The sequence below is a fragment of the Megalops cyprinoides genome, chromosome 13 (assembly GCF_013368585.1).
Source record: "Megalops cyprinoides isolate fMegCyp1 chromosome 13, fMegCyp1.pri, whole genome shotgun sequence".
Lineage (NCBI taxonomy): Eukaryota > Metazoa > Chordata > Actinopteri > Elopiformes > Megalopidae > Megalops > Megalops cyprinoides.
In genome coordinates this window covers 8,693,864-8,719,749 of record NC_050595.1, presented here as the reverse complement: position 1 = coordinate 8,719,749, position 25,886 = coordinate 8,693,864, and the positions used below count along the sequence as shown (strand labels likewise).

The 25,886-nt window shown below is 45.3% G+C and overlaps 2 protein-coding genes across 3 annotated transcripts in view; one reads left to right on the top strand and one right to left on the bottom strand.

Annotated features, from left to right (window-relative positions):
• The first annotated feature begins 365 nt into the window (after positions 1–365).
• On the top strand, positions 366–8,123 carry ric3a (RIC3 acetylcholine receptor chaperone a). The gene is made up of 6 exons (XM_036544559.1): positions 366–579; positions 1,905–2,122; positions 2,752–2,830; positions 4,343–4,436; positions 5,442–5,587; positions 6,142–8,123. Exons 1-6 carry the CDS (start codon positions 462–464, stop codon positions 6,861–6,863), a joined length of 1,377 nt encoding a protein of 458 aa, XP_036400452.1. The 5' UTR covers positions 366–461; the 3' UTR covers positions 6,864–8,123.
• A 520-nt stretch (positions 8,124–8,643) lies between these two features.
• LOC118788532 (tubby protein-like) overlaps positions 8,644–25,886 on the bottom strand; it is a 74,475-nt gene continuing 57,232 nt past the window's right edge. For both annotated transcript variants that reach the window (XM_036544557.1, XM_036544558.1), the window contains exons 3-12: positions 25,109–25,271; positions 21,149–21,277; positions 18,032–18,196; positions 16,799–16,923; positions 14,898–15,086; positions 14,428–14,540; positions 13,034–13,148; positions 12,391–12,489; positions 11,368–11,539; positions 8,644–10,995 (exon numbers count right to left, since the gene is read on the bottom strand). In XM_036544557.1, coding sequence (XP_036400450.1) covers positions 10,862–10,995; positions 11,368–11,539; positions 12,391–12,489; positions 13,034–13,148; positions 14,428–14,540; positions 14,898–15,086; positions 16,799–16,923; positions 18,032–18,196; positions 21,149–21,277; positions 25,109–25,271 — 1,404 coding nt within the window. In that variant the 3' untranslated portion in view covers positions 8,644–10,861. The remainder of the gene's footprint in view (positions 10,996–11,367; positions 11,540–12,390; positions 12,490–13,033; positions 13,149–14,427; positions 14,541–14,897; positions 15,087–16,798; positions 16,924–18,031; positions 18,197–21,148; positions 21,278–25,108; positions 25,272–25,886) is intronic.

The following is a 25,886-nucleotide window of genomic DNA, read 5'->3' as shown; positions in this document are numbered from 1 at the left end:
TAACTGTTAGCCTACGCGGATAACTGGCCACCGCAAAATTTTGGACATTGTATTCGGGCAATGCCTTGTTAACTAACTGACTTTAGTATAACATATAAAACATTTCAGTAACACGAGTTAATAACTGTAATACAAGGCGTACGCCAAACACTGTTGACAAGCTGATAATTTTAAACGAAAGCTTGGGGCCATTGAACGAACAAACCTTGACACAACCATTCAAACGCAGAGGCAATGAGTTTTCTGTAACACCGGCAGGCTCCCTCAGCATCACTCGCGCCAGGAGGGGCGAAGCGTGGGGCAGGGTAGCGATAGGCTGCGCTTACCACTTCCGCTTCCCTGCAAAAACAGGAAGCTGGTGCCGATCGTAGAAGACGCATTAGACCAGCATCTTTTTTAATTTAATGTAGTGTATTTTTAATTCATCGTAATACCCTGTAGCAGTCACCGGGTATAGCAAAATGTCGATGTCTACATTTCAGAAGGTTACACTTGTGTCCTGTCTCGTTCTCTGTGTTTCTCTGCTCCTTCCCAAAATGCTGTTATCCAGAGGGAAAAAGGAAGTGGGGCAGCCGGAGGGTAAGGCATCAACATAGCCCCATCCCCTGCCTTCATTTTCAAGTGTCAAGATATGCTGATTGTGCCGTCTTGTTGATGAACGTACATGTTATGCCGATTTGACTTTAACAGCTTGCTAGCTGTTGTAGCCGATAGTAGCTAAAATGGTCTAGTCGGCTAGGTGGCTAGCAGTCTCTGTGTAGCTAGCTGTCGTTCGCTTGCTAGTTTGCTAGATATTGACATTTTGGCCCATTTCTTGAATTTGCTGATGTTATTGTAACATATTTTTGTCATTTTAATAGCCACACGTTCAGCTTTTAGTCTCGCAGCTAGCTACCTAGTAATTTAGTTTGCTTTCAGAATATGAAGGCTATATCTAGCTAGCTAGTCACAGCACCATCATTAATGCATCAACTAGTAGGTTTTGGTGAAAATGTACAACCTTATTTAGAGGGTATTTTAGGTTATGTAACTGCCCATTACTGTCATTCACGCACTCCCCAAACCATTGTTTTGCGTACCCTTGTGTGTATTCCCTGTCTTATTTTGTGTTCTCACTTTTGCGTGAATTTTCCTTTTTTTCCCAATAAAGGTCGTTTTGATTTTCAATCCTTTGTTCATGTTTGTTTTTCCCTGGTTGGTTTCTTTTATTCTCTCCTACTCCTGTTCCTCCAAATACCTTTCTTTGACACCTCCATCGTTGCCATGCCAACACATGTGTTGTTATTTATATCTACCATATAGTACCAAAGACCAAAGTACTACCAGTTTAGCAATATTTCTTGAAAGTGCAGCTCTACACCACTGTGAGCGGACTGTGAAATCAAAATTGCAATGTTAAGTGTATGCCATTTGACACCAGCATCACATACCTAAAAATGAGGCACATTTCATTCCCTGTCTAGAGCACTGATCATTTCTGTATCAGCTGCTACACAGTGATCTTACATTGTATGGCAATGCAGTGAGGAAGATATGTATGTGACAGCATAATAATTATATGAGAACATTCAGTAGCAAGGGCACATGGTCTTTTCCCTGAGCAGATTTAACCTTGATAGTTGGTTATTATGATAGTTTCATCTTCCCTGAATATCTGCACACCACATGACACGCTGTATCCTCTTCTGGGAGAATGTTTTGTGCACGTGGCAGTGATTGAACAGACAACCTTACAAAGGCTGTTGTGACATTCACTGAGGTTCTAAAGATTCTGCTGGAGCATACGTGTGGCACAAATTTCACCACAAAACATGTTACTTGCTATATTGCTCACATACAGAAGCTCCACTGATTACATGCCTGTTTATAGTATGTTGACCACAGCTCTCTTTTTCCATTGGTAGTCGGGCCTGGCCGTTTTCCTCCCATGATGCACCGGCAGCAGATGTCTGATGGCCAGTGGGGGGCAGGGCCTCACTACTCCAGGGCTCACAACCCAGAGGCCATTGCCAAGGCCAAGGGCGGGGGGATCGGAGGTGGGGGAAAGTCCAACCTCATGGGGCAGATCATTCCTATCTATGGATTTGGGATCCTCCTCTACATCCTCTACATCCTCTTCAAGGTGAGGTTCTGTCGCAGGGCATACAGTAGCTCAGCCATTGTGTGTGAATGTCAGCCAAAGAGTAAGAGGGTGACCAAGGAAATCCCACACCTGAGGAAGGGGCGTGGCATAACTTAACATTCCATTTCCTACTGGGACCACATGACCAGTGTTGTCAATAACAAAAATGCCAGTTTTGGAGACGGGCTGGAAAATTTGCAAATGGAAGATGTACTAAATGTTTCAGCAACAGATACCACAATATTAGAAAATATGTACTTGGTTTCACCTTCCATTGTCCTATTATTAGAGCAGTCATATTGTACTGTGCTGTGTGTGGAAGTGATTTGAGCAGTAGTGTACAATATGTTTCTGACAGAAGAAAAAAAATTGCCTGCCACAAGCTATTGTTAGTGCTTCCTAACTGGAACAGGTCCAGGATATTTGTATATTTGGTCATATTTGTTTGTTTAACAGCGACAACATTTCATACTGGCAGTAAATGAAACCCTACAAAGTATTGAAAAAATGTATCATCTATTGAGAAAATCATTTATTGATGCAGTTTCACAGTTACACCAGGAAATTGCAACACCTGTCAATACTTTTTTTTTTTGGCATCGTCTATATTATGACTGTTTCTTCCACAGATCACCTCCAAGGGTAAAATTGCAAAACCTGGTACCAGATTCCCTGCCCTGAAATCAGAGAACATGAAGAGGAAAATAAGTAAGTACATCAAGTCATGTCCATTCCTTTGACATCAGTTGCATGTCTCAGTTCATAACACTTAGGCTTAACCATAACTGGAGTGCTAAGCATCTATGCTATGATCATTGTTGGGCTGAGATGATATGCTTGTATAAAATGGTGGCAGTGTAGCATACTGGTTAAGGAGCAGGACTTGTAACCGAAAGGTTGCTGGTTCGATTGCCTGCTGGGGCACTGCTCTTGTACCCTTGGGCAAGGTACTTAATCCACAGTTGCCCAGCTGTAAAAATGGATAACATTATAAAAGACTGTAACTGATGTAATTCGCTCTGGATAAGAACATCTGCTAAATGCCAATAATGTAATGTAATGTGTGAGTTGCCAGCAAATACAACAAAAACAGTGTGATTCAACATGCAGTTCGGGGTCCTCCACAGCTTCCAGCAGTAATCACGGATGAGCAGGTCACCTGACAATCAGCCCTATCTTGTTTGACACTGTCACTCGTCCGGGCCCCACTCTAATCTAGTTCCCCCTCGCACAGCGTTGTTGTTATAATTTCCTCCTCTGTCAGACGCTTGTCGTGCACGCTGCCGGCACCGACGCGCACCGCTTGATAAGGTAGATTAAGATCCTGTCCAATTCTCTGGGAGCTTTGTTCATGCCTGCGTTAGACCTGGATTAGCAAACTAAGTAATGTCATGATGTCATGATAACGTCTTATGCCAATTAGCCGCGTGTCTTTTGGATCAGCACTAAGAGGTTTAGCTCCATTTGTCAAATGGATGCCAAGGGGAGGGGAGAAAAAATGTGACAAAGATAGATGTATAAATCTCTGATATTTCTCTTCTGTGCCGGCACAGAGATTTTGCATGCTTCTCATCGTTTTCCTCTGAGAGAAAAAAAAACATTAAATGTTGCCTTTAATATGCATTTATATCTAAATGTCACATGCAAAATCGAGTAAAAATAATGTCTTAGTGAATGCATTAATTCCACAGGGATAGACCTGCGTGTCCTGTGAGTTTTTATAATAGGTCACATGGATAAGATCTGACCCCCAACCTTCATATTTAACCCTGGCTCTGACCTCAAGCTTAACCCTAACCTTGGTACATGTGATCGACTCCAGAACTCTCTGACTCAGTGCAGTAAATCTGTGATGAGTAAATTCATTCATCATTTCAGCCTAGGTGATATGTCATCACCATTTACTATACGAGCTGAGTTTGGGAGAATATTAAGAAAATCGAAAGAACTACTGTCTGCAGTGATTCCTTTGGACTTGGTCCTGTCTTAATCCCTACACAGTTTATTTTAAAGCAACAGGTCAGAGGTCAGCCGGTTCAATTGGTGCTACTGACAGTGTGGGTCTTGTTGATCATAGTATGGAAGTGGGAGTCATTGCAAGTCATTGAGAGTCCTACCACACCTGTACCTATAGCTGGGTGAGACTACACTAGTGACTATACCTGTGCTCTACTAAACATATCTTACCTCAGTAAAACCTTCCCTGTGTTTCACCTATAGCCGATTATGAGCTGGCACAGCTTCAGGAGAAACTGAAGGAGACGGAGGAAGTGATGGAGAGGATCGTGTCTAAAGCGGGCCACAATCCTGACAGGTAAACAGCCCTAATTTACAGGATATTCATGCTCTGAATTCCATTACTGGTACTGAGGAACTGGCATTGTAACGGTTCCATCCTGAAGCATACTGGGGAAGAATGCAGGTGGAATCAAAAGGGAAAAATTCCAAACCATTACTTATTCTGACTTGTGCCAGTGTGTTTGTCTGGTTTTGATACATTTTTTAGTGCTTCCTCAGAAGTTCTACAACAAGAGGCTCTCAGCCACATTCACCTTGTGGATTTTTGTGTCAGTTCTGGCATTTAGCGTCTCAGGTAAACACTGTAAAAACATCATCAGTTGATAGGTTGCTTTTTTCAGTTTTTAAACAGTGATTATGGTCGTCGTCCATGGCTTCTCACAAGGTGAATACAAAGTTTGACACTTTATAAACTAACTACTAAAAAATGACAGAATGCAGTGGGATATGATGCATTCTGATTAGATACTATGTAAATTCTATAATACTAACTCTTAAATAAACTCTTAATTATTCTAAGGATGAAGTAATGCAGACCTTTGCTATAGTTTTTTAATCATATTTGTCTTTTATTTATATAGCATTATATATATATATGGGCAGCTTTTTATTGATTGCTTCTTATAACTTTCCAAGAATCGTATTATTTTTACAATAGTATGTGCCCTTCCTCTTTGGCATCATAACTACTATACAGTATAATTGCATCTGAATCTAACTGACTTGGCTTTGCTGTAATAAATATGTAATTAATTTGTTTAGTTTTACCGTTATAGGGCAGTTGTGTGATTTGCAATAAATACTAAATAATAAATTAAAAATATAAGAATAATAAATAATATAAATATAATAGTAAATATAATTATGAATAATAATTATAAATAATAAAAAACGAATACAGAGGGAGCACAGCATTGATCACAGTGCTCAGCACAGCCTCATTCTGTCCCCACGTATGTCCTTGACTTTTTTTTTTCCCTGCACCCAACCCTGACCCCTGACCCCCGACTCCTGACCCCAGGATCAAAAGCGTGTCGGCGGAGCACGAGGAGAAGCTTCTGCGGCAGCTGAAGGAGATCACGCGCGTGATGCAGGAGGGGAGGCTGGTGGAGGGGATCTCCCCAGAGATGGAGGCCGAGGAGGCGTCCTACACGGACGACTGGGAAGGTACCAGGAGCCGCGTCACTGCTCAGAGACAGGTTACTCACTGCTGGAACAGCTAAGAGGCTGGACACTTACAGGAAAGGTTATCAGCAGGAGCAACAGTGTTTAGTATTTTTTCATCAAGTCCAGTACATTTTTATATCATTTACTATTTGCAGTGTTATTTATTATGATCCCATTCCGATACACTTTGGTCATTTAAAAGACTCTGTGAAAAAAATCAACTAAGGGTAAGACACCAACCACCACACAACCTTTAGTAACTACATCACAGGTGGTTCATCCTTAAATGCTTACTTTTAAAGTCCAATTAAACAAACATTGCATTTTAATAAAAAGATTACTCTGTATATTAACTGTATATTCACTATGTTTGTACAGTGTATACTAAGGAAACTTTTATGAGGCTATAGCCCATTCACGCCATTGCTACATTAAGCCACAAACAGCATGCATTGAAAGGCGTCTGTCCAATATGGAAAATATATTTGTTTTTCAGTGCATTTATAGTGATGTCTGGTTCTGATGACTTAGTTTTCCTTCCCTTCTCTCCACAGGGTACCCAGAGGAAACATACCCACAGTACGATGACGAGCCCTGCTGTAGACAGAGGTACGACACCATCATCCTGGAGGAGCCTGATGTCAGTATGCCCACTCCTGAGGAGCTGGCTGAGAGAATGGAGGCGGAGCAGGTGGAGCCAGAGGAGCCGGAGGAAGAGGAGGGGTCAGAGGAGGAGGTCCCACCCTTGCCAGAGGCCCTGCCCCTGCCGGCGGCTCCACCCCTGCCACAGGCCCCGCCCCTGCCACAGGCCCCGCCCCAGGATGCAGAAGCAGAGGTGACGGAGCCTCGCCGCAAAGGTGGAAAACAGATCAGCTTCAGCGACCAGAAGGAGGTGTTCCGCTACCCAGAGGAGAGTGCCAGCGATGACTACGACAATATGAAGGAGCGCCGGGTGGAGACAGTGGAGGAGGAGGACGAGGAAGAGGAGGAGGAGGAGGAAGAGGAAGAGGAAGAGGAAGGCGAGCAGAAAGAGGAAGTGGAGGAGGGAGAGGAAGAGGAAGAGGAGGAGGAAGTAGAGGAGGAGGATCCTGAGGTGATGGCAGAGAGTGTAAACTTTAACTGCCAGGTCTGCAGCGACCCACAGGAGCTGGGGGGTGGAGAGGAGGTCTTCCACACAGATGAACCTGTGGAGAGGGATGGACTGGCAGAGTCTGAGGGTGATAATGCGCTGGGCTTCACGGCGCTGAGGAAGCGCAACAAGAAAGAGGCGGAGTGAAATGTCCTACACGACTGTGTTCGTGTATAGCAAAGACTGATGCCTGGACTCATCCCATGGCCTTCCTCATCCTAGTGTGCCAGATCATTTTAGCCTTGTGTCATCCCCAACTGGCCTTTCTTAAAATCCCAGTCTAGCATCTCTTATCATGCCTAAACTGGCCTTTCTTATTATTCCAGTACAGTGTCTCTGGTAACTATCAGCTAGCTGTCCCAGCCCCAACAGGCTTTTAATAGTATTCCAATGTAGCATCCGTGGTAACCCCCAGCTGGCCAAAATCAACATCTAAATATTGGCCTTGAGCTTGAGCATGTGAATTTTAGGTCGGACAGTTCAGAATCCCAGGAAATTTGTGCTCTATCCACTGACCTCCTTTGATATCCAGAAGTCCCCTCTCAGGTTCAGATGAAGTTTTTTTTGCAAACTCCAGGAAGGGGAGGAAGCTACTGTTTTGGCCCTGTTTAGGAAACACCATTACGGTTTCCCCTTTGTCGTTGATTGCGTAATCATATCAGCAAAGTTGTCATTCAGACATTAATAGGAGCGATCTCCTGGGGCAGCCTGGCTGGGGTGGAGCTGGGTTCATGAGGGAAACATATCGGAGAGATGAAAGCAGTAGCCCCTGGGAAAAACCTAATTTTGCTTACGTATGTTTAGCACACAAAGAAAAACAGCAAAGCAACTGCGTAGTGTGAAGTTGTTGACCGTTTTCAGCACAGAGATCTTAGTGAACGCAGTGAGCAGACGCGTAGAGCTCCGGAAGAGAAATGGTTCTGTTCACCTGCATTCACAGCAAGCACCGCGATTCAACTGTGCAGGTCTTCCACGGCAGACGGTGTTTTTTCGACTGCTTACGGCCTTCCTCACCAAAAGGCACTGAATAACTGCAGAAGTGTATTTCTGTTCCGAGCGCAGTTTGAAAGTGTGTGCAAAGCCTTTGATAAAATTTCTGTGAGTCCTCCACTTTGTGCTACCCAGTTGCCCTGTTGTTCTTCTTCGTGTATTCATCGCGTGCCCTCTCTCTGAGCATCTCTACCTCTTTCACCTTCTTCCTTTTTCCTTGCTGACATTTATCACATTCTGACATTCTGCACTATGCGCACTCCAAAGCTACTGAACATTGGGCATTGCACCGCTCTGTACCGGCTTTTATTTAATGTTCCTGACTTTGTGAGAGAACCCTAGCTAACCTGCTGTATTTACAGTAAGCATATCAGACGATTATTTATTTTTGTTTACTCACTTATTTATTTATTTAAAATCTGCACGAATCACACACAAAAATTGTGTGCAGTGGTGAGATTTTTTAAAATTAAAATACCGTCTATTAAGATATCTGTTCAGTTGCCGGTGCAGTTTTTATGTATGTGCGTGTGTGTTTGTGCGTGCGTGTGTGTGTGCGCACGCGCGCGCATGTATGTGTGTGTAAATTGCAAATGCACCTTGGTAATTCTTTTGTGGAGACTAGATAATCTATAACATATCTCAAAACGGTTGAAAATTCTGGTGTCTCGTTAGAATAAATTTTTATTTTCTTGGTTACTGAACTGTCTGTAAACAAACACTTTATATTGAACAACATACACATTTTACATAATTACACCGTAGCACTACTAGTACACATTAAAAAAAAGAATGTTTTTTAAGTAACTGATATGAAAAGCACAGTTTGATTCCAAATATTTTCCACAGAGATTTCATACATATTTCATTTCAAACCACAGAGTCATTTGAACATACCAAATGAGACATATTTTGGGAAAGAGCTCAATTTGCGGAATTAGACATTTTGAAAATACTCATGAAAATATTCTTCATAAGCAATAAGTTTCTTACATTTTACATTTCTTAAAGGCTTGTTCTTTTGTTTTCTTTTTCCCATAGGGTTGGTAACAGTGACAGGGCCTTTTGTGTTTGTGAAAGGATTTTGCTTTTATATGTTTAAAAAAAAAAACAGAAGATATGCACAGACAGTGTTGGGGCAATGTAAAGCATTTGTTCTTGTTAGTAGTCACTGAAATATTCAGTGATGTACTAGCTTATACAGAGGACCCAGTAAAGGTAACTGAAGCACTGTATGTATGATACATGGGTACTGACAAGAAATTCACAGGGCTGTGCTACACCCACCTTCTCGACCTGGACACACCTGGGAGGGTGCAGGACAGGGAGGACCTGTTCCAGCTGTAGGAGGAGTATGGGGCTTAAGGTGTATACACCTTTGAACCACTGTGCCATCATGGCCTCACCCAAACTGTCACTCTACAGAAAACCTGCCGCACTGTGGTTTATACAGCTATGTTTATAGAGAGTAGAGTTTAATTCCGGTCACAGATTAATCACCCAGATAGCAACTGACAAGTGACAAAAAATTCTGAATTCATAACTGGCTTTGCTCTGAAGTACAGAAAGTCATTAAAAATCCTAATGCCCACAGGGGTATAACTAGTTCAGATTTCAATTGAAAAGTGGAAGACCTTGGCCTACCTTGAACAGAGGGCAGTTTTTTTGCAGTCTTGCAAAAACAGGGATAACTCTGGGAGTCACATTTTGCTTCCAGTATACAATGATCTCTTGTTAGTGTTGGGATTCTAACACTGAGACAGTGAATGCACCACATGAGTGTGTGTAAGACTGAGGACTAATTAACAGGAAACGTTCCAGTCCTGTGAATATAAAAGGAATGAAAAAAGCGTGGTTTCAAAAAAACAAAAAAAAAACAAAACTGGCTCATAAACATACAAGTCCACCACACGTTTATAAAAAGAGTAAACACGAGGCAGACACTGAAGATTGGAAATTCATTACAAATTTCTTCTCTGTCACTTTAGGACAGTTTTTTTAGAATTAAAGCATAACATTGGATTTTGTCTCCAAAGGCACAATATTTACAGCTAACTCACAAACACCGTAAACGCTAGTTAAAGTGCTGCATTCCTCGGATTCCCAGGCAACCATAGTCTGCTGTCTGCGATGTTTGACAAGGTACAAGGATAATATGAAAGCAAAATCTTTGATCCATCCTGCTTCACTTCTCACTTCACAACCCTTTGCTCCTCATTTTTTTTTTGGTTTGCGGTGGAAATCCTTGTCAATCAGACTACAACTATGTGCTTCATACTTTATAGTATTATGTCGACTCTGTATTATGTATTTTTTTGTAAAATCAATAAATAAGGAATAGAATATCTTAAAAATAATGTGAAAATACATAAATACATAAATAATGCAATAAATACATAAATCTGTCTCTGTTGTGTAATTCAGAGTGGCCAAGCACATTGCAACACATTCTCGACCCTTGTGCATGCCAAAATACAGAATGATATGACTGAATCTGTTCATGTAGGGAAGGTAATATGACTGCAGTTTTGGTAAAGAACAACTGGGCTTATTGACCGAATGTTGATTGAATGAATGTTGACTGACTGTTAAATATGTAGAGTACAGAATGATAAGGGGGAATGCTTTGATGCAGCCTTTGCTCAGTTTAGGAATGTCAAAGATTGAGCTTCATATCATTAGTGTCAATCCAACATCCGAGGTGGATGTTATCCATCAATGAAACAACGTTGATCTCGCAACACAGTTACAAATAACAGCAATGGTCACGGCCATTGTCAGGGTTTCAGTTCACGTGTCATCTTTTAAAACAAATAAACAAAACAAACAATGTCTACTGCATGAGTGAGTTGTGCTTCTGTCCAGTGCAGATTGACATGACCTCACACCAACGACTCCAACATAAGGAGAAGACACAACTGGATGTCCAATATCTTACAGTACCTCTTTGTGTCCCTTGAGCCATGTTCATCATCACTCCACATTTTTTGGGAGGGGTGAGAGGTGCAGGGTGCTCATTCTTTTCAAGCAGGGAGACAGTGTGGGTCCCTGGGAGCTACCCTAGGGGTGGAGGGGGCTGGGGAGGGGTGGCCAAAGGTGGTGATAACGGTGGTCAGGAAACAGGACGTGGTGGCAGCCGTGGGATGGCACGCTCGCTACTCGCAGGCCAGCTTGCTGTCAAAGCTGGAGAGGGCAATGGCGAAGGCCTGCAGGGCACACATGGGGTAGTTGTAGTCCATGGTGAAGACGTCCTCCGCCACCCTGCCGAACTGCATCACGATGTAGTCCACTAGAGGGAGCAGAGCACAACAGAGACATCGGATCAGTTGCAACATCTCTAGCGTGTGACATCGCTGAAAAGCTGTTTGGGTTTGGACAACAAGGTCACAAAACACTCATTATCGTGAGCAGTAGTATGCCATAATGGTAAGAATCCAGGTCTTTTGTAACTCTGGGGTTGCTTATTTGATTTCCGGGTGCAGCATTGCTGCTGTACCCTTGAGCCAGGTACTCAGCCTGAATTGCTTCAGTAAATATCCAGCTGTGTGAAAGGCTGATAACTCATTCATTCTGGGTAAGGGCGTCTGCTGAGCAAATAAATTGCATGTGTAAAAGTGTCATCCAAGCTTTAGAGCCCTGCCTGGTGAGGTTAGAGACTCACGGTCGTTGTCGTGGATGATCTGAAAGTTCTTGACGGAGGCCTGGGTGACGCGGCCGTGGAAGTTGAGCACGTAGGACTGCGTGTCGTCATTCCACACCGGCGTCTTGTTGTGCAGCTCGATCACGCTCTCCGTGCTCTTGTTCTGCCACCGCGCCAGCAGGGACTCGTGGTCCTGCGGGCGGGAGGAGGCACACGTGCAGGTGAGGCGGAGATTCGCCCCGCCACTCTGTTCTTAACTGGAGTAAAACTGTAACCGCAATCACAGTACGCAGCCAGAGCTTGCGCTCACATTCACCATGTACATCAGTGTGAAGCTCTAACTGCTCCAGGGCTGGCGCTATGTGGGTGCTTAGGGGTGCACACCCCCAGACAGGCCGAAGTGTGCTCATGTTGCACTGCTAGAGCTTGTGCTAACACTCACCATGTACATCAGAGTAAAACTAACTGAGCTCACACTTGGCTACCACAGTTTGCGCTCACTTTACTCTGAGGTGTTTACCTCAGAGTAAAACTGTAACTACACTCACGTTTTGTGCCGGGAGCTTTTTCTCCCATCGGTGTTGACCTCAGAGTAAAACTGTAACTGCACCCAAATTTAGCAGCCAGGGCTTGTGCTCCCATTGGCGTTTACCTCAGTGTAAAACTAACCACACTCACGTTACACATGTGGACGGCAGTGTAGCATAGTAGTTAAGGAGCAGGACTTGTCACCGAAAAGTTGCCGGTTCGATTCCCCACTGGGGCACTGCTGCTGTACCCTTGGGCAAGGTACTTAACCCACAGCTGCCTCAGTAAATATCCAGCTGCACAAATGGATAACATTATAAAAAAAAGAACATAACTGATGTAAGTCGCTCTGGCTAAGAGCCTTTGCCAAATGGCAATAATGTAATGTAATAATGTAACACAACCAGAGTTTGCACTCTCACACCCTGTTTACCTCAGCATAGAACTGTAACCGTGCTCGAAATGTCACAGCCAGAGATTGCACTCACACTTGGCATGCACGTGTTTTGCACTCACGTTTCGTGGCCGAATGCACACCCTCTCATGCTCCATGTTCATTCCAGGAATGATGACGCTCATTTTTCGAGGTCCTTTAAAGCCCAAAACATTGGTTTCCTGAAAAAGAAAAATTACAGAAAAATTGCATAGTGTTTTTGGCTTCATCAAGCAGAAATGCTTAATCATCCCATCTTCAAAAGCACTCACGAAAAAAGGAGTCCTCCTTTCTTCGTGAGTACTTTTGAAGACGGGTCTAGAAGGAGGTTTACCACACTCCAAACAGTAAAGGGATAAAGAAATAAGGGTATTTAATGGATTTTGATCTTATCATACTTAATCCGAGTTTTTAAAAAAGTATCAGGTAGCTGGGGGAATTACTATAATCAAGTACATATCAATTAACAATTTGACTGTCTAACATGTTGCGATCTCTTCTGTTGACCACTAGATGTCTCACTGCCTCACAAATGTGCATATCAAACATGTACGAAAGCACAGTGCTGGCGTTTGATGAAGACTTGGTGTTCAGCATCTGTCTTGTTTTTCTTTTCTGTAGGTGTGAGACGTATTAATCACCCAGGTATTGAGCTGTCAGAGAGTTAACCCGAATGACTCAGAGCGGCGCGTCCGTCAATGGCCGCGGTCAGGAGGGGGAACTTACATAACAGATGGCGGCTAACTCCTGACGCAGGTTGCTGGCTTCTAAGCTGGACGGGGTCTTCATGGGGTTTACGCCGTTGTCATACACCGTAAACTTGGTCCCCATTAGGTTTGACCTGAAAAGAAAAAAAAACACACAGACAGGCGACCACGGCGCCATGGTGATTCAGAGAGGAGGCAGAGGCAGGACATCAGCTGCCATAAATATCGACAGTGAATCAATCACCTCTAAGCAGCCCAGAGACCTCGTCCTTCAATCAGTCTTAACGGTCAGGGGAAGTGGCTACGCTGACAGGCATCATAAAACAATATGCTTGCGGCAGTACCGTGAGCAATTAAGCAGTGTAACGGAAGAAAATCACCTCTACTTATCCATCAACTCTAATTCTCTACCGCTGCTATTAATAAATCTTCCAAATAGGTTACTGCATAAAAGGAGATCGTCATTCAATCATCTCTTGAGAGTTTTTGCCCTCATAAAGCTGCATTAACCTACAACTGGCTGCTCAGAGGGCTTAGAGATGAGGGATAAAAATAAGGGTGAGTCATATCTGCGTGAGACGACTGGGGAGGGCAGGTGATTACAATTCCGTTCTTGAATAACCTTCTGGGTTCTGCCCATTCAGTCAAAGGTGATCTATGGGAGTCAGCAATAGGCTTTGAAAGCCCTACTGTGACCATTGAAATGTCAACTGCACATCTGCACAGTGTGCAGCATTTGCCCCCCCCCCCCCCCGCCCCGACAGGTCAAAGGTCAACCATCCCTGTTGTGAGAGGTGAAAGGTCTGCATCTCCGATACAGCAACAGGTGAAAGTTCAGTTGTGGACCTGCATAGTCTGCGTCTCCGTCACTACCAGCAATAACAGCAATTGCTGATGATAATGTACATTGACACCCTGTAGGTTGAGTGCTAACATGATGAATGGGTCAACTCTGCTACTGGATTGATGTGACATTTTGGTCTTTTCCCAGATTGCATATGGGCAGCCACTGTGATGGAGCTGATGTCATAAGAATCACTCTCGTTATGTTAGGCCTCTATTCCACATGGTTTTGGTGTTTCACACACTGACAGACCCCTGGTTCCATACACAGTCAACTTCCCTTCCGCCCCATTGCGAATAGATTCACATAGGAACAATGAACTCAATGATTTTTTTTTTCTGCAGTTCCATCCTGAGTAGCACACACTTAATAATGAAAAGCTTCCCTTTCAAAGAGAAGGCAACCTTGAGCCTTCTGTAAGATTTATAAAAAGCTTTTGAAATGATATGACACACGCTAGCAGATCCACTAAAAGTATAATTTCATTGATGCCAGGAAAGATAGGCAGTCTCAGAAGCAATTTCATTAGGAAACAGAATTTGACAGAAAACTGTAAATCTCAGGCCAACCTCAGTTTCCCGATGAAGCTTTCTCCCCCTCGGGAAAGATCCGTTGGATCGATGGAAATGAGGTAATTAGATGTTTTGCTCTTCTTTCGCTTCCTTCCAGCTAACAGGAACACCTGAGGAAAGCAAATCTCCAAATTTAACATGGGAGACGAAACAGGACACCCACTTTCTACGTGGTTCCATAGAGCGAGCTTAACTGCTTCCCATATTACAACCGCAAAATAAACTCCTACATTGCCTGAGGTTTCCTCATTTTCTGTTTATGCGTCCTTCTGTATCTTATTGACTGAAAACCTGAAGACAGGAAAACTTGGAACATACGGTTAAAACAGAACACCCATATCCTTGTAGAGGACTCCAAACTGGAAGTAATCCTAATCACACAATGTGTTTCAATGTTCTAGACAGTGCAATTCTAATTGCCTTTCTGAACCAGAAGGATGCTGATTGGTTGTGGTCACTGCTCTCACCCTCTTGCCGTCCTCTCTCTCCAGGTGGAGGTAGTAGGTGGGGTACATGCCCCTGTCCATGCCCTTCTTATCTCGTGTGATCCTGCACTTCACTGTCACCCCCTGGGGCGCTGGTCTCAGGTTGAACTCCTCCAAGTCGCCCACCTCGATGGCCGGCTCGCTGACCGGGGTGGATGCCGAGGCTGCTTCCTGGGTCGGAAGACAGGACATGGGGGTTAACTCCCAGCAAGTGTGTTCCGGATATTACTTAATGAACTTATGCACTGATGTATTCCCCTCCCCACCCCCTTGCATAAGAACATTTGAAATATGACGTGTCAATCTAATTGTGTAGGGAGAGATCTTGAGGGGGAGGTCCTGGTTAGTGATAACTGTTCATCATGTAGACAGGACTTGCAATGGATTGTTTCCTGCAAGTAGGAATCCTTGAGGTGGAAAACACACCTGATTCAGAGTAACACTTCAGGTTGGTCTAAACTAGAGAAAGTAAATTTCAGATATGACCAAAATCAAGAGATGGCAGTCTTCATGCTTCTACCAATTTTTTTTGTGTATTTACATTACATTTTGTCACTAAGCAGATACAACCACCAATGAAAATGCACAAAGACTTCTGGTAAGAGAAAAGATTTTTGGTAAAACAGAGAAATACTTCATCAGTTTCTTTCTTTAATTAATTTAGAATATTTTATTAATCCAAATGCATGTATAAATTTTATTAATTTAAAACCTTATTAGCAAGGAAATGAGAATCATTTTGAGCACGTTTGGGGGGACTTTGACAAAAAGCAGAGGTTGATCAGCCGCCGGCTGGGTGACGTTTCCCCGGCCTCTGAGTCACACTGCTCGGAAACTAAGAGTTACACAGTTTAATCTTCAGAGACAGGACGATGGAAACAGCATCCCAGAGCTCACCGGGCACCATGATGCTTCTCTTCCTCTGACGCAACGGTCCCGTGAGGTGGGACAAAAGCCAGCCGCTCATCACGCAACCAGACGAGAGGACCTTACCTCCCAGGCCGTGCTCCTGCGCCCGTTATCAAAATTAATGACGACCTTCTTCAGATTGTATGCCGGCACTACATCTTCCACGGGGGGGGGGGGGGACAGGTGACACCTCTGAGGTGTGAGAGGCAGAAGCCTTTTTTTTAAGGTGTGGGATATTAACTCAGAGAGGCCTGGCCACCGGGCAATCATTCCACAGCTGCCTGAGGTCAGCTGCGAAGAAATCCTTCTTTTGCAACAGCCGGGGACTAACAGGCCCACGAGAAGCTACCTGGGGCCGTTCTAATAAGGGAACGCGGCAGGAGAAATGAGTGACATTTTCAGTTATTTGCGACCCCACGGCACCAGAGCGATAGGATCATTTCAGGAGAAAGGAGGGCTTTGGCTCCGGCGGGAAATGTTTGACACAAGCCCGGGCGGTTAATCTGTTCATCTTCATGACACGCGGGGGGAGGGGGGCCGAGCCAATACGCAACAATGTCTCACCGCGTTTTAGATTTAGGGTTGCAGAATGACGGGGGGGGGGGGGGGGGGGGGGGTCTTGGGAGTGTGTTAGGGGAGGGTGGCAGTGGCTGGATGTGCATCTGGAAGGTGGCCCATGTTTTAGAGATGGGCTGAGGCATGGCTCTGAGGTCCATTGACCCAAAGTGACATCACAGGAGACAGAGGACACATTACTGCACTGCGTGCATAAATAGGAAGCAATGTCAATGATACTCCACAGCAAGCATTGATCGATACATGAAAACTGCATACGCTCGGAAACCCTCCAAGAGAAGCACTTAAAGGATTGGCAGGGGTAGAGCGAATAACAATGTCCAGTGTTATCTGAGCGCTGGGTGGAGTAAATGAGAAATAATCCAGTGTCCGCTATTTACTGCAAAATCGGTCTGCACCTTGTTGGACTTCTTGCTGGTGGCTGAGCCAGGTCGGGTGCTGCTGTTGAGCTGTGAGGAACTGGAGCTGTCTTCATCATCGTCGTCATCCTCCTCTTCATCAAAGTTCATGCTACTGGAAATGCCTTTACAGAAAAGGAGAAGACCTTTCTTTAATTTCACATTTTAATTTAATTTCTGCATACGAATGACCTCCACCATGTTTGTGTAGACAAATAAAGAAACATGTTGAGCACATGTAATGTACACAGTTACAGCAAAGCAAAGCGAAGCAATTTTAGCAACCTATATGTTTAAGGAATCACAAAATGAGTGGTATTTTTTTTTCATTTGTGAAGGAGGGCTTTGGCTAGTGTCTTCACTTTAAACCATGTCCAGTAACTTGCTTCCAGGACTGCAAGTAGTGCAGTCAAAAGCAGCGAGAATGAACTGGAGACACAGCACAGTATGAAAGCAGAGGACGGACCCAGCGGGACGCAGTCTGCCGTTATCGGGGGACACAGGGGATGGTGTGGACAGCTGGTCCCCCACAACACCCCGCCTTCTCATTGTCTGCCTTCCTTGAGAGTAACGGGAGGAGAGCACCTGTGGGCTCACCGCGGGACTGGCCACCTGCCCCAGTGTACCCTGGGACGCAGCCATGTGTGAGAATGCTCAGTGTCCGCATAGGAAACTGATGTGGCCGAGGAAAACCTCTTTGGCTACTCATTCTCAACACGAGAGGGGGAGAGAGGGAAAGAGAGAGAGAGAGAGAGGTCTGTGCACACAGGCCAGCAAGCACATGTAATCCCCAGTAGTCCACAGTGTGGTGTTAGAGTGTGATATTATTTCAGCATGATGTTATTGGATGTTATTTGAAAGAGGCTAGGTTAGCTTTGAGGTTGCCTCATGGGTAAAAAGTCTCTAAAGCTAAATCTTATTCAGAATAAAGCTGTTTCAGGATTTATGTGAAGTACATTTTAAGTGGATTTAATGAAGCGTTTCTAATATTAGAAAATGTTGCAGAACAGCATTTATGATAGATAGTGGGCTACTTAAATTTTTGGTTTTGCCTGACTAAAGATGGCAACAGCCCTCCACAGCCCTTGACTGTACTTCATTAGAACCAATTGCTGCTTTCCATGTCATATGTGATTGAATAAGGAATCTATCACTCATCTCCAGTCCTGCCTCCCTCAGAACACAATTGTAACGAGCCATGCGCATGCACAAAGAGTGTTGCCATGGTAGTACCTTTCTTTAGCATGGTGACTCTCAGGTCCTGCTTGCTCTGCTGCTGACCGCCGCCCACAGCGTCTCCTTCGCCTTCGTCCGCGGAGGACTGGCCCACAGTCAGGATCTGGATCTGACTGTTCAGGTCCCGTGCTTCATCCTGGAAGGCGGCTGGTCCATCGATCCCTGCCAGACCACAACAGCCCCCCCAGTCCTGTCAGCTAAGAATGTCAGAGACCTGCATTCACATTCCACAAACCATCGTGTGTCAAACCTACCATACTGACAGATATAGAGTGCATTCACATTCCCACCTGGGACAAAGAGGACTAAGCTATGGGTCCTATATGTGTGTCCTTACAAACAATGCAATGAATAAAATTTCATTTACATACTTGCATGCATGCAGACATAAATGGTACAGTACACATATGTATGGTACAGTACCTACACCCTCCATCTCTCCCTCTCTCTCTCTCTGAGACACATAGAACCCTTACTTTACTTACCACTTACTATCAGAAGCAAACACCAGCACTATAACCTGCTCTGTAATGCTGCCCGCCAGGCACAGTTACCCAAAAGTGTATTTCACTGAAGTTGCACAAAACAGCTCGTCTACATCAACAGAACGACTGCTCCTACCCAGGAAGAGACGGGCGCAGAAAGGAGACCGGCGTGACCTCTGACACCGGCCGCTGCCGCTTTAAGCCCCGCGGCGTCGTTTGAGACACCAGCGCTGGGTTTTGTCGGCCCACATTAGCATGTGTGTTTTCTTCTCTGCCTCCTCTGCCTCCGGCCCTTATCCCCGCTGTTTCAATTTCATTCAATTAGCCCCAAACACTGGGCAGAACACCATGTCCCTAATGCAACCATCAGCCTCTGGCACACGCACTCAAGGACAAGATAACAACTCTGTTTCACAAACACTGGGCAGGCCAGGCCATTAGAGCTTCAAAAGACTATGAGCCCCTCCGTTTTCTCCTTCTCTCATACTGTTTCGATGAAACGGCGCACATGAGATGGGCTGCATGCAAGCACGGGTGGTCAAATTCACACTCTGGATGATTATTCCATTGTCTACATAAATGAGTGTCTGTGAGACAGTGTTTGTTAACGCATAATCATGCCACTTCTGTTGCCCCAGCAGGGTAATTATTTCTTAGTTAATGCAGTGTTAGCAGTAAATTTCAGATTAGGAAGGACAAGGGTGTCAGAGGTGTCGGGACATAGAGCTGCCTGCTGATTTCTGCCACCGCAGTCTACCGGGACAGATTCGTTTGACTACCCACGAATTTTCACATGACTGGAGCACAGATATAACATGGGCCAACAGGATAAGCCAGGATTTCGAAGCCGGGGGAATACTAATGAGGATCTTTTTCTTCAGCATGCTGTGTGTCTTCTCTATGACCGGATCAGCAGAGAGGAGGTGCTGCTGACTCTTCACTGGCTGTGCCGTTTCCTGCCTGACTGTTCTCTGGATGTGCTGTTCCCCAGCTGACTCTTCCCAGACTACACTATTCCCTGACTGTGCTGTTCCCAGGCCGTGCTTCTCCTCGACTATACTGTTTCATGCCAGACTGTTCCCAGGCTGTGCTGTTCACTTACTGTGCTGTCTCCTCCCTGACTGATCCCCAGGCAGACTATTCTCAAGCTGTGCTGCTCCTTTACTGTGCTGTCTCCTGCTTGACTGTTCCCAGGCAGACTATTATCAGGCTGTGCTGTTCCCTGACTGTGCTGTCTCCTGCCTGACTGTTCCCCAGGCAGACTATTCTCAAGCTGTGCTGTTCCCTGACTGATCCCCAGGCAGACTATTCTCAAGCTGTGCTGCTCCCTGACTGTGCTGTCTCCGCCCTGACTGATCCCCAGGCAGACTATTCTCAGGCTGTGCTGCTCCCTGACTGTGCTGTCTCCGCCCTGACTGATCCCCAGGCAGACTATTCTCAAGCTGTGCTGCTCCCTGACTGTGCTGTCTCCGCCCTGACTGATCCCCAGGCAGACTATTCTCAAGCTGTGCTGCTCCCTGACTGATCCCCAGGCAGACTATTCTCAGGCTGTGCTGCTCCCTGACTGTGCTGTCTCCGCCCTGACTGATCCCCAGGCAGACTATTATCAGGCTGTGCTGTTCCCTGACTGTGCTGTCTCCGCCCTGACTGATCCCCAGGCAGACTATTCTCAAGCTGTGCTGCTCCCTGACTGTGCTGTTTCCTGGCTAACTGCTCAGGCTTCCCAGGATGACTGTTCCCCACAGACTGTTCCTGGGCTCTGATATTCCCTGGCTGTTTGTGGTACTTTTTAAATATGCATTCAGGTCAAGGATCATTTAAGGTCTGTCATCAGCAATGTGTTTACACAGCACCATGACAGAGCTTATTTCACCTCTGATAGGAGGGTTCCTATAGAAGTTGGGTTTCTACAGAACAATGCCTAAATTAGCATTGTTTTCCACATCATCATAAACAGGGTCACCTTGTTTCAGATCATTAAAGTCAGATGTGGGGTTTCAGGCAAGAGAAAATGGGGAAAAACACAGCATGCTACAAGATGAAGCATGAAGCAGAAGCTTTTAGAGGACTTAGGCTATAATCATGAGTTGACGGTTTAGGCAGCATCTTGTAAGGACAATCTGTCTAACTGGAATTACGGCAGAATGCTTTGATGATGAGACTCTGTTGCCTGTACCTCTCCCAATTAGTGCTGAAAACTGGAGCAAGATTGCTCCCAGGGTGTCCTCCACAAACTGCCAAATGTATGCTGTTTTCAAGGTTAGACTTCTGATGCAACTTCTCATTAGTCAATCTGAGACGTGTGCGGCATTACAACATGTACGACATTGCAAGTCATCAATACCCGTCACTATATTCCCACATGCTATGCCTTAGTCAGGCATGATACACTGTTATCAGTGACAACCTGTGGCTTAAAATATCCTTCTTTCAGTTCATTTCCTGAGGGGACCTACTGTGAGTTTGTCAGAACGGGCAATCGCCTTGACCATGCAGAGGCCTCCCGCAGGGGTGTCCCAATTCTTTCAGACAGGCACAGACAGGGGCAGACTGTGAGTGGCTCATGCAGGCCGGGTGTGTCCGTCAGACCGGCTGAGGGACCCCGCGTCCTGGAAAACGGGAGGCTAACCTTTGTGCTTCCCTTTTTTCTCCTTTTTAGCGCTGCCGGTTTGTGGGGTGGAGGCTGCGGCCTTGGCCTTTTTGGCCGAACGAGACGCCTGCGGGTCCGCTACACCCTCTTCCTGCTCGGCTTCTTGCACTGATGGAGTCAGAGGTGAGGTGGAGGCAAAGGAAAAAAGAGGAGGGCGAGCAGCAGGAGGCAGAGGGGAAGAGGAAGAGAGGGGAAGGAGAAGAGAGACATGAAGACAAGAGACACAGCAAAGGAAAAGAGTCAGCTGAGGGCACAACACAAGGTCCAAAGACGACAGTTATTGCAGGACTTTCAGTTACAAAACTGCAGTATTTACACTAGTCTCTCTTTTTTGTGGCAGAAAAACAATTACTGTGCAAAGCGAACACACCGGTGCCTCGGAATGTTCCAGGCTATATCATTAATGGAATGAATTTTTGTACATAAAGTAGACCGTGAAATTAGTTCATTGGTAGGACATGCTTTGATAAATTCTTCTCCCTTTTACCTTGGCATCCTTGTTCCACTAGATTTCTGAACTGAGAGCAACGTGCAGAAATTAATGAGCAGTGCTTTGTTCTTTGACAGACCTCGTAGAGCATGTGATATAACCAAACGCAGAACCAGCTGTAATTACAGCTTATCTGGTTGTGGCCTGATTACAAGACCACCAAGGTTTGGGTTAATGAACTGTGTTGTGCCTTTCAGTATTACAGCTTCTGGGAAGGAGGAAATATTAAAACAGACTTTGGTCAGTATCCTGAGAAGTGTAGCTACCAAAGCAATTTAGCTACTGAAACATTGCCAATCCCTACTTCAGTGTGACAGCTTGTTCAATCAAATGTTCATTGCTGCCCTCTCCAGAAATACAGGTGTGTGACTGCCATACTGATTGATAGCTGCGATAGCTGTATATTCATCACAGACAATATGGTTAGACTGCAAAGTCTGTCACGTTAACAAAAACAAACTCCAGTCATTTTTCATGTTAGCTAATTCGCAAGGTAGCTGATCACCACTGTGCAGAAACGTGGAAGAGTGAAGGAGCAAAGGGAAAGACAGCCAAAACCTCAGCTGTGACTTCAGTATTAGAAATATTAGAGTAGTATTAGAAATAGTTTTTGCTTAGCTTACTACAGCCTGTGGCCCCTTTTGACTGTTTAGGCCATTCATATGAACAAAACCTGTGCGAGTGTAACGGGTGGTATCTTGCGTTGTGTTTTTTTTTTTTAATATGATGTTACGTGGGTCGGCGAGCGAGCGAGTTTCGAACCGAGGTTCTTACTGCTCGCTGCCAACCCCTTAAAGCCAGCGTCGTTGCCAGTTGAGCTAAAGGCAAATTGCCGTTAGCCTGTCGGCGACAACGCTACTTAACCAGGTCTCAGGGGGAGTGACGTAGCCGCTGCAACCACTCGGCTACCTGCTACCCGCTACCTAAGGCTTTACGCAGGACTCACACGAGCTAATCACTTCAGCTCCGCTACACTAGTCTGTAATCCATAACTGAAACAATGAAATCACCAACACTTCTGAATGGATGTCTTCTCAATAAAGGAGGGCCTTTGCCAATGAAATCTTGAAAACCTGTCTTTAGCAAATACTTCCTCTAATTCAGCCACAGATGCTAAAGCTGAACTTATATTTCAGATATATTCAAGTCAGGAATATTTGGTGAGGACCTTTTAAATATAATTAAAAGAAAAAAAAAAACAAAGAAAAAAAGACCACCTTCTTTTTTCAATCAAAATAGTCAGAACACTTCTACCCTCAAGGTAGAGCTGCCCTCAGGTCAAAACTCATTCCAGCAAACACAATTCTGCAAAAAGTATATCCTCTGTGATGTGAGAGCTGAGCTGTCTGATGTTCGTCTTCCTCTCTTTCCTGCTACTTTGAGCTGCACCTAATGCCGAGGCGCTACTTTGACTCCGGCTTTTGACTCATTAATAACCGAGCGGATCAATCTCCTCTCCGCGGAACTTCAAGGGCTCAGAGTGAAACGGGAGTCTTAAAATCGCTGGTGAGCCGCCGCTCTTGCTGGAGAGGCAGACAGAGGCAAGTCATTCATTTTTTTTTGGGGGGGGGGGGGGGTTCTGTGTGTGGGGGCCTGTGAGTCTTCCCCGCTTCCCTCGCAACGAACAGAAAACTAAGGGGGTGGAAGAGCACTCCTGCCTTAGATGAGAGCTCTGTGCTGTCTAACATCAGGCGGGCACAGAGCAGCTTGAACCCGGAGCAGGGCTGATGCAGACGCAGCGTGACGTCTTTGATGAGGGGGCCCGGATTTACTACAGCTGAGGTTATCAATCAGGGGGGCGACTGTGAAGACAGAAGAAATCAAAGGCCCCGATTTCTTCTTCTCCCAGCCTGTCAGAAACATCTGAGTTAAACTCCAAAAGCAAACAGAGGGGAAAATACCAACATGGTCTATGGGCACGAACACGTGCCATTCACAGACAGAATGCTGTAGTGGAGCTGTTCGCTTTACTGTGTAAACTCACAGCCCAGCGCTTTGTGCCATATATGAATGATGCTGTAGCTCTGCCTAGGATCAAACACCTAGCCCAAATGATTAAATTGTGTATAAAAGCGCTGAGCAACAGGTCTTGTGGGGCAGACCAATGGAATTAGGTCCTTTTATGAGAGGACTTCCTGTAGTCACAGAATTCATTTCCCCTTATGGTCTGTGCCATGAGAACTTTAACCACAGTGGGATTTGCCCTTTAAATTTTAACCCAACTTTTCTGTTCTTATACATTTTTCTCGATTTGAAGATCCATCAAACTGATGATGTCACAGAAGCATTAAAGTAACACAATTCAATTCATTATGCAAAGATAAGTGCAAAGCATATTTCAGTTGGAGGCCCAATTTACCATTCCTGGCTTAGCCCCCCCCCCCACAAACCACTAACAATTACAGATGTATTGTATCGTACTGTTTTCTCCTAGCCTTGCAAGACATTCATGATGAATCATTCATGTGAAAGATTTCATTGAATTTTTTTCCCCACAGGAGAGGCTCTTCCAGCTGAGCGACTAGCTTCAGATTTCCCTTGTGCATTACAGGAGTTCCCCTGCAATGGGCTGCAGAGGCAGCTGCCTGCTGAAACAGGGTTCGAACGGACGCACCTCTGCTGCTCGTAGGCTTCGAGCGAGCTTGCTGTTATGCGGTAGTGCCGGGAAAGCCGCATTAGACTGCAATTTCCTTCTCTGCGGCTTAGACACGCCCCGAGGGTGCGTCCCTGTTACGGCGGGCCGGGTTTGGGGTTAGGCAGCGTTAATCCCTCAGCGGCGAAGATCTGCGCAACCGGAGTGGCTCGAACACCGCCGGCGTCCCGCGGCACCGCGACCGCCTGCACGCTTTACTCTGCACACCTCTGCGCCGTGAGTCTTAACTGCGAGCAGCGTGGGCCAGCTCATCAAAGTGTAATCAGCGTGAATGGGTGCTCTGGCGAATCTAATCAACACAGCAAATTACGAAAACGATGAAAATTGCCATCCTTATCAGACCGATTTGATTATGGGACGATTGTCAGGGTTCTTGTTTTTTTTTTCCTTTTTCCAACCTCAGCTGGCTTGGAGGAGATCTCCCCACCTATCAATAGCGCAGATGCCTCTGGCTGGTCTCCTGAGTGGTCCATTACATCTCAGTTATGTCTTACAGTGAGGTTGCCTCTTCTCCACACACAAAAAAATCAATAGGACAATTTGATCATGGGGATCCTTGCGTGGGGTATTGAAAGCCGTTTGGCAGAGGATCCATGCTACATTTCCATTTTCGTTTTCAAATCTTTCAGAGCCGCTCTATTTGAGCGGTGTAGGTCAATGGCGGGATATCGACACCTGGCTGTCACTGCATCTGCCTCATGATTCCTCTCAACATCGTCTTCCACACACTGCTGAGAGGTTTAAAGTGGGAGCTCGCAGCAGAGGTCTTTGTGTCTGTGGCTGTGGCTGTGCTTACCATGGTAGATGGTGCTGCTGTTGCTGCTGAGGTAGGACTCCACCAGCGGGGCCTGCTCCTCTGACTGCTTGGTCCTCCGGGCGCGGGAGCGGGCGTCCATGTTGGACTGCACCATGAGCGGCTCCTGCCGCTTCTTCTTCTGCTTCTGCTCCAGCAGAGCACGCTGTAACACACATGCATACACACACACTTTGCCTAATGGCACTGTCTTTTTCTGATACACACTCACACACACACACACACACACACACACACACTTATTCCAACTGAAATGACTCCCTCTAACACATACATACACACACACTTATTCGTGTAGCATTGTCTCTATATGACACACACACATACACACTTTTTTGTCTCTTTGTAATACAGCACGCACACACATATACATAGCTCTTCTTACACCACTGTCTCACAAACAAAGAACACACTTTATCTGATAGCTTTGTCTCTCGCACATTCACACACACATACTTCCTCATATAGCATTGTCTGATGCACACACACACAGTACACACACTTTCTCTACCAACATTGTCCCTCTCCAACACATATATATGCATGCACATACACTTCCTCTTATAGTTTCGTCTCTCTCTCGCACACACACAAACACACAAAAACAACACACTCAATTTTTTGTGTTACACACATAAAAATGCATCTTCTTTTCATGCAGAAAAAAACATAGGGCTATGACACACTCTTTTTTGCAAGCCTGAAATGAGAAGACTTGCGGGGACCTTGCAGTGGTGAAAATACATTCCAAATCCCCTCT